Genomic DNA, 13,978 nt, shown 5'->3' with positions numbered 1-13,978 from the left:
GATTCTCTGACTTTTCCCAAGGGTGTGGCTTGTCTATGACACCAAAGAGATAGCGAATTCCAAAGAGTAGGGTCCAAGTCTTATATTTCCCAGTTTCTGCCACCCTCGTCTCTAACTTGCATTAAATAATTGCTTTCTTAAAAGTAACAAGGCTATGAACTTCTGAACTCTGACCTTAGTTCAAGTTTAGCAGGAAAGAATTAGCAAACTCATTATCTTCCCACACATCTATTATATAAACTAAGTACTGTCTTACCTAGCAAATTCAATCTAAATGAAAGGGGCTGGGTTTAGCACACTGATTGCCAATAGGGGACGATTAGCAATATTTATCACAGGAAAGGTTACCTGCAGATGGTGATTATAAAAAAAAAAAAAAAAAAAAAAACCCACAGCACAAGAAAGGGGAAACTCTACTTACTACAATTCATACTCCAGAACAAAACTAACATCTCAGACCAGGTATTAACACTCAAACTACAATGTACAAAATAAAAGCCAATACATTAACTTTCTCTAATTTTGGACCACAGGGAAAAACATATACAAGTCACAGAGCAGCACACTTTACATGGCTAATTAAAACTCTTCAGAGGGTCCCATTGCTTTTTCCTCACTTGAAGAGGGGGTGACATCCCATAACGTCTTATAGTGACAATGTGATTTAAAAACAATGGGTGAATAAAGATTGGAAGGGAAATGAGTAAAATAGAGAGTTGAAAAACAATAGAGAAAAATCAACAAAACGAAAAGTTGGGTCTTTGACAATGTCAACAAAACCAACATTTAGTTAGACTGACCAAGAAAAAAAGAGAGGAGACTCAATTACTAAAATCAGGAATGAAAGACGGGATATTGTTAGCAACTCTACAGAAATATTAGGTTACCTAATAAATAGGATTATAAAGGAAGACTATGAACTGACTATATGCCAACAAATTAGATAACTTAGATGAAAAAGACAAATTCCTAGGGAGACACAAACTGGAAAAACTGACTCAAGAAGAAATATTAAATCAGAATAAATTTCCAGCAAGAGAAAAAAATCAGTAATTTAAAAACTACCCACCAGGCCAGGCACGGTGGCTCACGCCTGTAATCCTAGCACTCTAGGAGGCCGAGGCGGGTGGATAGTTTGAGCTCAGGAGTTCAAGACCAGCCTGAGCAAGAGCAAGACCCCGTCTCTACTAAAAATAGAAAGAAATTAGCTGAACAACTAAAAATATACAGAAAAAATTAGCCGGGCATGGTGGCGCATGCCTGTAGCCCCAGCTACTCAGGAGGCTGAGGTAGGAGGATTGCTTGAGCCCATGAGTTTGAGGTTGCTGTGAGCTAGGCTGACACCATGGCACTCTAGCCCACCCAACAGAGTGAGACTGTCTCAAATTTTTTAAAAAATAATTTATAAAAATTTTTTTATATAAAAATATTTTTTTAGGCCGGGCGCAGTGGCTCACGCCTGTAATCCTAGCACTCTGGGAGGCCGAGGCGGGTGGATCGCTCAAGGTCAGGAGTTCAAGACCAGCCTGAGCAAGAGCGAGACCCCGTCTCTACTAAAAATAGAAAGAAATTATATGGACAACTAAAAATATATATATAGAAAAATTAGCCGGGCATAGTGGCGCATGCCTGTAGTCCCAGCTACTCAGGAGGCTGAGGCAGGAGGATCACTTGAGCCCAGGAGTTTGAGGTTGCTGTGAGCTAGGCTGACGCCACAGCACTCACTCTAGCCTGGGCAACAAAGTGAGACTCTGTCTCAAAAAAAAAAAAAAAAAAATATTTTTTTAAAAAGTTCAAAAAAAAAAGTAAAAACTACCCACCAAAAAGGGCAAGCCCAAATGGCTTCACTGGTGAATTCTATCAAACATTTACAGAATTAATACTAATTCTTCACAAACTCTTCCAAGAAACAGAAGAAGGAAAACTTTCCAACTCATTATATGAGCCCAGTATTATTCTGATGACAAATGCATCATAAGAAAAGAAAACCACAGACTAATATCCTTCATGAACACAGATGCAAACCAGCTACTCAGGAGGCTGTCGGGGGAGGCTCTCTTGAGCCTAGCAGTCCAAGGCTGCAGTGAGCTATGATCGCACCACTGCACTCCAGCCTGGGCAACAGAGCAAGACCCTGTCTCAAGGGGGAAAAAAAAAAGAGAGAGAGATGCAAAAATCCTCACCACTATATTAGCAAACTAAATTTAGCAACATATAAAAAGGGTTGTTACACACTGTGACCAAGTGAGATTAATACTACAAATGCAAGAGTGGTTTAACATCTGATAATCCCATTACCTTAATGGTAATAGGATAAAACAAAAAATACAAGATCATCTCAACAGATGCACAAAAAGCATTTGACAAAATCTAACACCCATTCGTGATTAAAAAAAAAAAAAAAAAACTTCCTCAACACACTAGGAATAGAAGGGAACTTCCTTAAAGAGCACCTATGAAAAACACACAGCTAAGATCATACTTAATGGTGAAACACTGGGTGCTTGCCCCCTAAGATAAGGAACAAGATAAGGATGCCCTATTTCAGCACTTCTGTTCAACATTGTACTAGAGGTTCTAACCAGAAGGGAAAGAAAGAAAGAGGAAGGAAAATAAAGAAGAAAAAGAAGGAAGGGAGGGAGGGAGGAAAAGAAAGAGTATCCAGATTGGAAAGGAAGAAGTAAAACTACCTCTATCCACAGATGGCATGCTCTCTTTAATAGAAAATCCTAAGGAATCCTAAAACACTTTTAGAACTATTAAATGAGTTCAGCGAAGTTGCAGGATACAAATCAATATACAAAAATCAACTGTATTTCTATATACTTGTAACGAACAGCTCAAAAATGAAATCGAGAAAATGATTCCATTTACAATAGCATCAAAATAGCTGGTGGATCCACAAAAAGTTAAACACGGAGTAACCATATGGCCCACCAATTTCTCTCCAAGGTATACACCCAAGAGAAATGAAAACATACACCTATACAAAAACTTATAAATATGCAGAGCAGCATTATTCAATGATAGCCAAAAAGCGGAAACTCAAATGTCCATCAACTGACAAATGGATAAACAAAATATCCATAGGCTGGAATATATACTGAGTCATAACAAAGAATGTGACACATGCCACAACATGGATGAGCCTTGAAAACATGACGCTAAGTGAAAGAAGCCAGACACAAGAGGCCACATATCATATGATCCTATTTGTATGAAATGTCCAGAATAGGCAACTCTAGACAGACAGAAAGTAGATTAGTGGTCAGCCTAGGGCCAAAGGGGTTGGGGAGAAATGAGGAGTGGCTACTAGGGGTATGGGGTTTCTTTTTGGGGTGATGAAAACGTTCTGGAATTTGTCAGTGGTGATGGTTGCACAACTCAGCACATATACTAAGAACCATTGAATAGTAAACATTAAATGGGTAGACTGATGAGTGAACTATATCTCAATCAGTAAAGATGTTTTTTAAAAATCAACACGTGTGTTTTGTGTAATACATAAAACTAACCTATCATCTGCATACTGTTTGACAAGTTGCTTAATCTCTCCTGAGGTTCAGTTTGCTCGCTTGTAAAATGGGAACAATAAAAAACCTCCACCTCACAGTTCTTACAAGGGTAAAGGCCTTAACTTAGCGCGATGCTTGACACACAGTAAGTGCTAAGAGTTAGCTCTTAATATCACACGCCCACACTGTGTAGCTTCATATAAGCTGTCACTTTCTTCCTAAAAGGGATTTGTTCACATGTCATTACACTCAATAGTGGGGCTTAGGATCTTCAACTAATGGTATTACTGCAGACAGCACGGCCTTCAGAATTCAACTGGAAATCACTTTCGAAGCTGATCGTTTAGGTTCTTTAAGTTTCTTCAGCCATGAGCTGTATCAAAATTAAAACACCCATCCCTTTTTAACTAGGAGTGTCCCAAAGACGACAAGGAATGAGATTTCTGCACATCTCCTTCCTATTTGGTAACTGAAGCCCACGACTTTTCTTGCTCAAAAGCCTTCTTTACCGTCTTGGAGAGAAGGCTGCAGACCAGGCAACCAAGCCCCACTCCAGCTTCCTCACTGGCCTTGGGTGAGTTAGCAACCCCCTTGGTACCTAGAACACGGTAAGGGCTTCCCAAACTACCACTGTGTGTTCTCTCTGGGGGGCCTCCAGCTAACTAGCCCAGCTTTCTCTCAACAGAGTCGACCACCCTCACTCCTTTTCACTCTCACACTGCCCTGGTCCCCTGCAGCTGTGGCCCCCACTCCAAGTCAAGTAGGAAAAGGTATCTAGAGGCAGGTTTTCTAAACTGAGCCTGAATCCCAACAGCCGAGGGGAAGCACTCTGGGAGCAGGCTCCAGGCTCTTTGTCTTGGACACCCAGCCCCTGGCTCACCGCAGCCCTCCAGCCAACGGGCACCCACTTAAACATGTGCCCCGTGGCCTCAGCTGGCCTGCCCCAGGCTGGAGTGAGAACCCCAGGGTGGCGTCAGGCTCCAGGTGTTGCCACTGCGTGGAATGTCCTCTTCCTCTTGCCTGCACGCTGTGCTTTCACCTGCTGGCTTCACATGCGAGGTTGGGGTTGGCTCTAGAGGCAGGCCTCATCGGCCACCCTCCGCCTCACCCTGCCCCAGGGGTTTCCCTACCCTGGCTACGGTGAACTGACTCACCTCGGCATGCATCCCCTGAAGTGCTCAGTCATTTTCCCAAGTCAGTAAGAAGGCCAGAGGAGTTTAACAGACCTCTCTAGCTAGCTAAGTGACAAATGGCATAACCAGAGCACAAACAGTTTCAATTTCAACAACCAACTTCAAGGCCTCACTCAACATGAAAGAGGTGATGGGTTAAGAGGCACTTTGTTAAGTGCCTCTGCTGAACAAATGAAGGCCTGAAACGATCTCTTGGTAGGCAAAGTGACACAAACGCTCGCCGTTAGCATGGCTGTAGGGCTGGGCTGGTTCACACACACTCAGGAACATGTGCTTATCCTCTTCATTGGATAAACTTGATTCTTTTTGTGCTGCTGTTCCTGGAGCAAAATAAAATTCTTACAGCTATCAGTGTGCGCGCTTTGAGTCTCACCTGTGTGACAGCAGAAACTCACCGACAAACAAAACATGAAAGGATGCATTATTGCTGGGGTGATGGCCATTTTTTGTTTTTAATTGTGCAACCACTACCTGTTCCTTGCAGAAAAATTGTTTGGAACATACATAAAAGCAGTGCAGTTCCTGGGTTTATAAATGATGATTCTAAGAACAACAGCAGCAGCTGCTCCCGTGACTGTGTGTCTGCACTTTCAGGCCCATTACCTTATTTATGCTCCACAATCCTGAAATGGAGGCATTTTTACTAAAGACACACGGCGGAGGGGTTAAGAAAACAGGATTCGGACAGAGTCTGACTTTCCAGGTTGCAATCCTGTCTCAGCCACTGGCTATGCACTCAAGTGACCCTCTCTTGACCTCGCTTTCCTCACCTGTAAGATGGGAATCATAGTAGCACCCAGCCCAGAGAACTGGTGTGACAATTAAATCTCTAAGACTGCACATAATATGCTTCAGTACAGCGCCTGCTAAAATAATAATCTTTCGGTGTTCCTCTCCCCCTTTTTCCAGGGGACGAAACAATTCCGAGAGGGTAAGTAACATGCTCACAGGTTCATCAGCATTAGTGCTGGCCATGAAACCCAACTGCCTCCATGCCACAGAGGTGGCTGGCTGTTTCATAATCAACAGAGGATCTCAGTAAATGTGAAAGCAACAAAATATTTCCTGCCCTGTATTTTAATGATATCCATTTATCCACTTTTTGACCCTGAACAGTTACATAATCTGCAGGGCCCAGTGAAAACGAAAAGGCAAGGCCCCTTATTCAAAGATATAGAAAAGGATTTCAAGACAGTGACAGCAAAACATGAAACCAAGTACGGGGCCCTTCCAAATTCAGGGCCCTTGGAAGCAACTGCGCAGGTCACACACCCATGAAGCCACCCCTGTCTGGATCCCTTTAATGGCCAAATTTCGGGACTGAAATTGGATTATGTGGTCATGAATGTCAAGCTTCCACACTCAAGACGTTCCTTAGGAAAACATTTCACCTATCCGTTCCTCAGACGGAACTGGTATACTGTGAAATGATCCAAAGTATTAATAATAACTAATAAAAGCCAAAACCAAATAATTAGCAAGTATGAATATTCTTCCCTGACCTCCCTGACAGTCAAGGGCATTAAGGACCAATTTACTCTAGGAAAATCTGCTGCAAAATTATACTCCCCTAATCATGAATGCCCCTAACGTTTTCAAGGTGAGAGGCACAAAGAACTCTTAATGAACACTTCTATCACAGCTTGCAGGAAAAGGAGCTACCCCAACTATGTGACACTTTAGATTATCTATCAAGACTTCCCTTTGTTCCTGTCTTATCAAACATTTAAACTCCTTTTTTCACCCCCAATGAATAGAAAGCCCCCAGTTTTCAGAAATCGGTATTGAAAGAGCATGTATTACAGTTTAATGATGAGGAAACCCTCTGTCAAATAGGATTTTCATTTTGAGACTTTCTTTATACTTTCTCTCAACATTTCACAAGCTGGGGAGCCACAGCACTGAGGAAGTGCAGATGCAAAAAGCAGCAGACACATAAAAAACAGAACTAGTCATTTTCATTTTGAAAGTGTCCCAGGTGAGCCTTAGAGATAGAGCTGAGAATAAAATGGTGGAGGATTTCCTCTGAGCCACGTCTAGTAACAGAAAGGGGATTAAATTATCAGGTATACTGGAATGCCAAATGGTGACTCATTTAGTCTGGGGGCATGTGTCATATCTCCTTAACTCTTAAGTAGTTGCCCTGTCATCTAATTAAGGAAAATGACTCTTAACAGAAGTTTATCCTGCCTGGAATTCCTTTTTTTTTTTTTTTTTTTGAGACAAGGTTTCACTCTTTTGCCCAGGTTAGAGTACAGTGGCATCATCATAACTCACTACAACCTCAAACTCCTGGCCTCAAGTGATCCTCCTGCCTCAGCTTCTGAAAGTGCTAGGATTACAGGTATGAACCACTGCACTCAGCCTAAAATTTCTTGACAATTATAGGGTCAATTTTGAGCCATTCAAAAACCAGGTCTTTAACATACTGCATAAAAATGAATGAAACCAACAAGAACAATTACACCAGATTTCAGGGGTAATTACAAATCCTTATCCTAGCTGCTAAGTTTGTTAGCTTGTAACTTGAGGGCATCAATACCTCCCAGAATTATTGGGATTCTTTTAAAGCGGGGTTTCTCAACTATTAACTTTGGGGGCCAGATAATTCTTTATCGGGGGGGCTTTCTTGTGCACTGTAGGATGCTGAGCAGCACGGCTGGCCTCTGCCCACTCCCAGTAGCACCCACTCCCCACTTGTAACAACCAAAAATGTCTCTACATTGCCAAATGTCCCCCTGGGGTGCGGCATGGGGGAGGGGGACAAAATCACCTCCAACTAAGAACCACTGCTTTAAAGAGATGGCAATAAATAAAAGACAAAGAAAGCACTTAAAAACAGGAAGGGATTTTAAGGAGCTTGAGAACCAGTGATTCTCAAACTTTACTATGTATCGGCTTCTCTGAGCCCCTTGTTAAAATGCTGATTCCTGGACTTCCCCCCAGACCTATCAATACAGTCAAGCACTGGTTTTGCCCACATCAGTAAACAACCTCATTCTACAGATAAGTTAATGTGGGCCAGAGAGGGAAAACGCCTTGCCCAAGGTCACAGGGCGAGTGAGAACCTGGACTCCCAAAGCAACCAAGCCCTTCCTTACAGCCAGGAGTGTGTGCTGTCCTTAAGTCGTTGAGGCAGCAGAGCCTAAGACACTGCACTCTGGGGACAGGTAGCCTCAGTTAAAACCCCGACTTAGTATTTATTAGCTGGGCCGTCCTCGCACAAGGCACGTAACCCCTCAGGGCCTCAGTTTCCTTGTCCGGCAAGTGGAATAGTAACAGCCCCTACCTCCCAGGGTTACTAGAAAGGTTAAGGCAGATGATGTACACAATGCCCCGGGTACAGTAAGCACTCGATACATGTCCTATTATTATTACTGTCCCACGACTGCAGAGGTGAGGGGGCCTGGGGGATCCGGCGGCAGAGGGCTGGAAACGGGTTCAGGAAGGCGAAACGACCCCCGACTGCCCCCGTCCCCACCGGGGACCGACCTCCGCCCCGCCCCGCCCCTCACCTGGCCCCGCAGCTCCTTCTCCAGCTGCCGGTAGTCGTTGTTCCACACCAGGAGGTGCAGGGGGAAGTGGCTGCTGGCGTCGCAGGCCGAGGACATGTCGAGGAGGCCGCAGCCGGGCCCTCGCCGCCCGCCTGCCAGAAACCTCGGCCCCGGCGGGGTCTCCGGCGGCCGGCGAGCGAGAAAACGAGGCGAGCGAGCGAGCGAGGGGCGCGGGACGCGGCCGGACGGCCCAGCGGGCGGCGTGCGGGGCGCACGGGAAGTCCGGGGTCGCGGGCCGGCTCCGGGACCGGGTCGGCCGCGCCCACCCCGCGCCCCGCCGCGCTCCCTCCCGCCCTGACAGCTCGCGAACCGACTCTCGCCGACCGAACTGCCCCAAACAGGGAAGTGCGCGGAGCGAACCAGCGCGCCCGCGGCGGGAGGAGGCGAGGCCCCCGCGCCCGGCCCGGAGTCCGCCCGCCCCCCCCGCCGCCGACTCACACCGGGAAACTCGGCCGAACCCGCAAACCAGAGCTGCAGTTCTTCCCCCTGGCCAAGGATCTCGACGTGGAAAGCTCGTTCTACCTGTCACCAGCTTCACTCCCCCTGCTCCAGCCACCCCAGATGGTTCGGTCCACAACCGAGCCTCTTCCATTGGCCCCACAGTCAGGGGGTGACAGCAAGGGCCGGGACCAAACCATTCCAGCTACTGACTCCCCGGCTGCCTTTTTGGATCAGGGCAGATCTTTCTCCGATTGGTCAGAAGCCATTTTGGAAGTGGGCAACACCAAACAATTTTCAAGAAGGAACTCTACGTCCTGGAGAAGTGGCTTCCAATACAGTATTTGCATAACAAGCGGATAATTATTAATCTAGCTCAGGATTTCTCAACCTCTGCACATCTTGAACTGTCTAATTCCATGTGTGGGGGCTGTCCAGTGCTTTGTAGGATGTTGAGCAGTTTCCCTGGCTTCTCTGCCCAGTCAATGCCAGAAGCATTCCCCAGAACATATCTCCAGACATTGCCAAATGTCCCCAAGGGGAGAAAAATCGCCTCCAGTTGAGAAGCACTGTTCTGTCTGAACTCCAAACTTGAGTTATAACTCAAAGCTACCTATGGTGGTGATGTAGTTCATGTATGTCATTTTTAAGATAGCCATTTAGATTTTGGGGTTCTGGCTGAAAGGACTAATATAGAGACCCAGATTGGACCACAGTGTGCAAATATGAAGTTCATCCTTTGAGTTTCAACCTCAGGCACTATGCTTCCTTGCTTGACCCAATGAAGAACCAAGTCATCTTAGAGCCACTCACCAACTTGAGCTTTCTGCTGATGCTTCAGCTCAGCTGTTCACAACTAGACCACATAGCTGGGCGAAGTTATTCAGCGCATCCTGAAAACATTCCTTCTGCCTTCTCTGCTTATGCACATCCAGCTTTTCAGATGCCTGCAACAACAGCTGTTCAAGAATCCTGGCCTAATCCATTCGCCACACGCGTGGAGCCCAGAAGATCTGTGAGTTGTGGAACCAACAATAGGATGCAAGAGCACCAGGATGGCACCCGGAGTCTCCAACTATGGAATATGTGGGAATTACGTGGTTGTTCCCATATCACACAGTTATCACACTGGGGAGATGGACCCAAGACCAGTGTTTCTGAGGCCTCTTCCAGCATCTCCCTATTCTTTCAAATGACTTATGCATCTTAAAATTCTTCCTCTTCATCATCCCATGTTTATTGAACATCTCTCCTATCTCATTAGTCTGAAAACTCCATAATGGCAGGGACTACATCTGTTTTGCTTACTGAAGTACCTAAAACCAAAGTACTACTGGCCCACAATACTACTGGCCCACAATAGGCATCTAATAGTTGCCGAATGGAGATCATAGTTGTGTTTCCATGTAACACATACAGTAAGTATTCATTAGTATTAGGATCACATCTGTTTTCTCCTTCACACTGATTAACCTAATTTCATTATGTTTATCTCACACCATCCTGTAAGTTACTGTAGGTTAGCTATTCTTATTCTCAAATCCCAAGTGTATGAAAAAAGTAATAATTAGAAAATAATGCTAATATTAATAATTACAGAAGCTACTATTTATTGAGGGCTTACTAGGGAGCAGGCATTGCACATTTTCCCATAACTTATTCCATTTGTCCTTAGCCAGATGGTAAATATTTAGCTTTGCTGGTCACATACAAGTTTTGTTTCCTATTCTTCTTCCTCTTTCTTTCCCTCTCCCTCTTCTTCTTTTTCTTCTTGCAACACTTTAAAAATGTGAAAATCATTCTTACGTAGCAGGCCACACAAAAATAAATCATGGACTAGAGGTAGGCAACAGGTTATCTTCATTTTGAAGATGAGATTAAAAGTAAAGCCTGAAGAAGGAATTATCTAATATATTCTTACTTTACTTGTGTTATTGTAGATCTACCCTAGTAGAATGTAAGCTTCACAAGGCCTGGAAACTGTGCCTTCTTTGCTCACTGTTCTTTCTCCAGGGTGTGCAACAGTGTGTGGAACATGATAGGGCCTCTATAAATATTTGTTGAATAAAGGAATGAATGAATGAACTTGACTTAACCACTGATTGCTTCAGGGAGGTTGTAGCTGCAGCGTTCTGGTCACAGATTTTGCTGGTATAATTCAGTGCTGGGACGAGGGGAACCTCTGCCAAAGAGGGAGACCCAAATTCAAGATTTTAAGGTAGGTCAGAGCATGCTGGGCCAGTCTCTTGCCCTCACTCAACATGGTCACCGGGCAGCTTGCCCTTTCCGGTCACGTGACCTGACAGTCGCAGAAGGGTGCCTCCCCGCGCGTGCGTGCTGCGCCAAGGCTGCGAGGCACTGAGGGAAGCAGCGTCGCCGCCAGCGCCGCCGCTGGGACCCGTTAGAGCGGAAGCGCTGCCGCCACTGCCTTTGCGGTCCCGGGGCCTCTGGTTCCCGGCAGGTGGGAGGCGGGAGCCATGTCGAAACGGCTCCGGAGCAGCGAGGTGTGCGCTGACTGCAGCGGGCCGGGTGAGTCGCACCGGCCGGGCCCGCTCCCCTCTGCTCTCCCGGCCCGGACCCCTGCCCCGGGGCCGCCCCCTCGGGTCGGACGGGTTCCCGCAGCCGAGCCCCGCAACCCCGCGGCGGGGGTTGCAGCGAAGGGAGTCCCCGGGCGGCCTTGTGGCGGGACCTGTCCCGGGCCTGTCAGAGCCTGGCGGGCAGGGGGCCGCCGCCCTCCCGTCCCGCTCGGCCCTCCCTTCCCTTTAGTCCCCTCCGTCCCAGGCCGGCTAGGGAGGCGGCGGGGGCCGGGAACGCTCCCCTGACAGGAAGGGGCTTGGGCAATCCACAGGAAGGCCAATTACAGAAGTAAAATGCGCACGTCCTCCCGGCTGCAGCCCCCAGAGGCTGCAGGTGTCACTTTCCACCGAACCCCCGCCCCGCCTGGGGGCCCTGCCCAGGGTGAGCGGTACTCCCTGAGACTCTCCAGACGGCCCCGGTGGATGATTTCCCCGCTCCTGACATCCCGACAGCCACTCCACTGCAAAGAATCTCCAGGAGGTCCGGGGTCTCGCAAACACAACCAGCACTTCGGCAGAGCGTGTCTCAAGTTTGGGAATTAGAACGGCTTGGGTTCGAACCAATTTTGCCTATGGGTGACCTTGGGCTGGTGACTTCACTTGGTCACTTGGTCTTGATTTCCTCATTTTTTTCTATGGGGATAATCGGAAGTACCACGCTCAGTGGTTAGGAAGATTCCGTGAAAATTCTTAGGATCATCTCATCTAAGTTTTTTTCTTCTTTTTTGTGTTAAGTTATCTAGTATAGAATCCTTGCAGTCCCTTAAAGCTAGGGTTGACTATCTGTTCCCTGGGCGAGTGCCATGGCGTCAGCCTAGCTCACAGGAACCTCCAACTCCTGGGCTCAAGCGATCCTCCTGCCTCAGCCTCCCGAGTAGCTGGGACTACAGGCACTCACCACCACGGCCGGCTAATTTTTTTCCGTTTTTAGTAGAGACAGGGTCTCGCTCTTGCTCAGGCTGGTTTCGAACCCCTGAGCTCAAGCTATCCTCCCACCTGGGCCTCCTAGTGTGCTAGGATCATAGGCGTGAGCCACCTTGGCTGGCCAGGTTGATTATCTTAATCATACATTAATTACAGTTTAAACAAACACAAAAAACCTGGGAAAATTAGCATAGAGGGGCATCAAAAGGCAAAAACTATTCCTCCATAGTAATGCATAGACATTCATACATTGTATTTGAGTTTAGAGATCCACTCTGGCTTAGCAATCGGAACTGAATTGACAGGTCTCTAGAGAGAGATTATATGCTCTCTTAGGTGTTGGATTTATCTGCTTTGAGTTTGAAGTCATTGAGAGGTAACATGGCTTCCTTGGCACAATAGCGTCCAATAAACAATCTTAATTAAGTCATTGAACACCAGTGGCCTTGCAACTGTAAGGTTCTTCATCTTGTCATTTGGAAGCAGGGGCCGATTTTAGATAGCACTGTTGTGATAATTCAAGTCTTATGTGGTTATTTCATGGCCTGTGTAGTGCAGGTGGTGTTGCCAGTTTCCTTTGAAGATAGGGAGGGGGTGATGGAGGAATTTAAAAAGAGGCGTTTTATAAACCAAGTTAGTGTGTGTTATACAAACTCCATCGTTTTCTCTAAAAATGTTATTTGTTCCACTTCCTTATTTTCTTGTCTGTTTTCAGTTGAACTTTCTGTGATCTGTTTGATTCACATGTGTCTAGCTTCTAACTTCCTCTTGGACTGCATATTCTTAACTTCTCAATGGACGGTATGGGGCAAAGGAAAACGGTTTCTCCATTGCCACCCTAAACACTATCTTGCACTTTTGCGGCATTTCATGCATTTCAGGACATTTTCTCTTCCAGTGCATCGTTTTAGTTGTTGTCTCCTAGCCTAATCTACAGAGACTTGAGTCATTTCCTTCCTGTTTTGAATATAATTAGGCTACCTTGAAATGTTCTTTGAACTTGAGCAGCTAGGAATTTGTGCTGCTTTTTCTGCAAAGCCCTAGTGAAAGAATTACCTGTAGGGTTAGGGACCCCTTTGAATGCTAAAGCCATCTCCTCAGCAAATGCACATGTACTTACTCTTTCACCGTGAGTTTATGTGAGATTTCTCAGGGGGAGTCATAGATATCTTTTGAAGTCCATTTGCGGTGTTCACGGAGCCCTGGCATAAAGCATCCGGATAAACTTGAAGGGTTTCACCCAGCCTCATTCATACAAACTCAATATTTATTTTACTGTATTGTTAACTTTCTCATATTTTTTCCATGAGATTCTGATCCATGATGTTGAAGTGATTAATTGAGAACCTCTCTTAATATGTGTTAATTCCTTGCTGTCTTGTTCCTGTTTAATTTCCTCCAAGAATACCATGACTCCTCTCAAAACTGTCTTTCTTTGTCATTAGTGGTAGAATCATACCATAGAAAGCAATGCTGTTATGTATCTGTGTAGGGACCCTTCATCTTGATGTTTCCAATCTTTGCTTTTTAGAATGATATAGTAGTACTGAAGACAGTTAGACTTTATTCAATTATTTCGTTTCTGTTTTATTTCACGGCCAACATTTAACCATTATCACATCTTCTTATATATGCGCTTCTTTAAAAAACAAATGTAGCTCATTTTAAATACATCGTACTCTGAGTTCAATTACGTGAAAACTCTGAGATTTCCACTACAGTGGTACAGTGTTCACCTGAAACATTCAATGTTTTGAGTATTTCCAATCAAAGACTTT

The 13,978-nt window shown here is 45.7% G+C and overlaps 2 protein-coding genes across 11 annotated transcripts in view; one reads left to right on the top strand and one right to left on the bottom strand.

Moving 5' to 3' along the window:
* The window catches only part of ANKRD13A (ankyrin repeat domain 13A), a 30,256-nt gene extending 21,679 nt beyond the window's left edge, over positions 1-8,577 (bottom strand). Inside the window, exon 1 of the mRNA XM_069496738.1 lies at positions 8,224-8,577. Within this exon, the coding sequence (XP_069352839.1) occupies positions 8,224-8,319 (96 nt within the window). The 5' untranslated portion in view covers positions 8,320-8,577. The remainder of the gene's footprint in view (positions 1-8,223) is intronic.
* Positions 8,578-11,041: 2,464 nt separating this feature from the next.
* GIT2 (GIT ArfGAP 2) overlaps positions 11,042-13,978 on the top strand; it is a 48,583-nt gene continuing 45,646 nt past the window's right edge. For 8 of the 10 annotated variants that reach the window (XM_069497483.1, XM_069497484.1, XM_069497481.1 and 5 more), the window contains exon 1: positions 11,088-11,229. In XM_069497483.1, the coding sequence (XP_069353584.1) occupies positions 11,178-11,229 (52 nt within the window). In that variant the 5' untranslated portion in view covers positions 11,088-11,177. Of the gene's footprint in view, positions 11,230-13,978 lie in introns of all 10 variants that reach the window. The other 2 variants (XM_069497488.1, XM_069497487.1) reach the window with 1 other exon arrangement.

The sequence above is a fragment of the Eulemur rufifrons genome, chromosome 21 (genome assembly GCF_041146395.1).
Source record: "Eulemur rufifrons isolate Redbay chromosome 21, OSU_ERuf_1, whole genome shotgun sequence".
NCBI classification, from domain to species: Eukaryota; Metazoa; Chordata; class Mammalia; order Primates; family Lemuridae; genus Eulemur; species Eulemur rufifrons.
The sequence above is the reverse complement of the archived record's forward strand: the minus strand, read 5'-3'. Positions and strand labels throughout refer to the sequence as shown.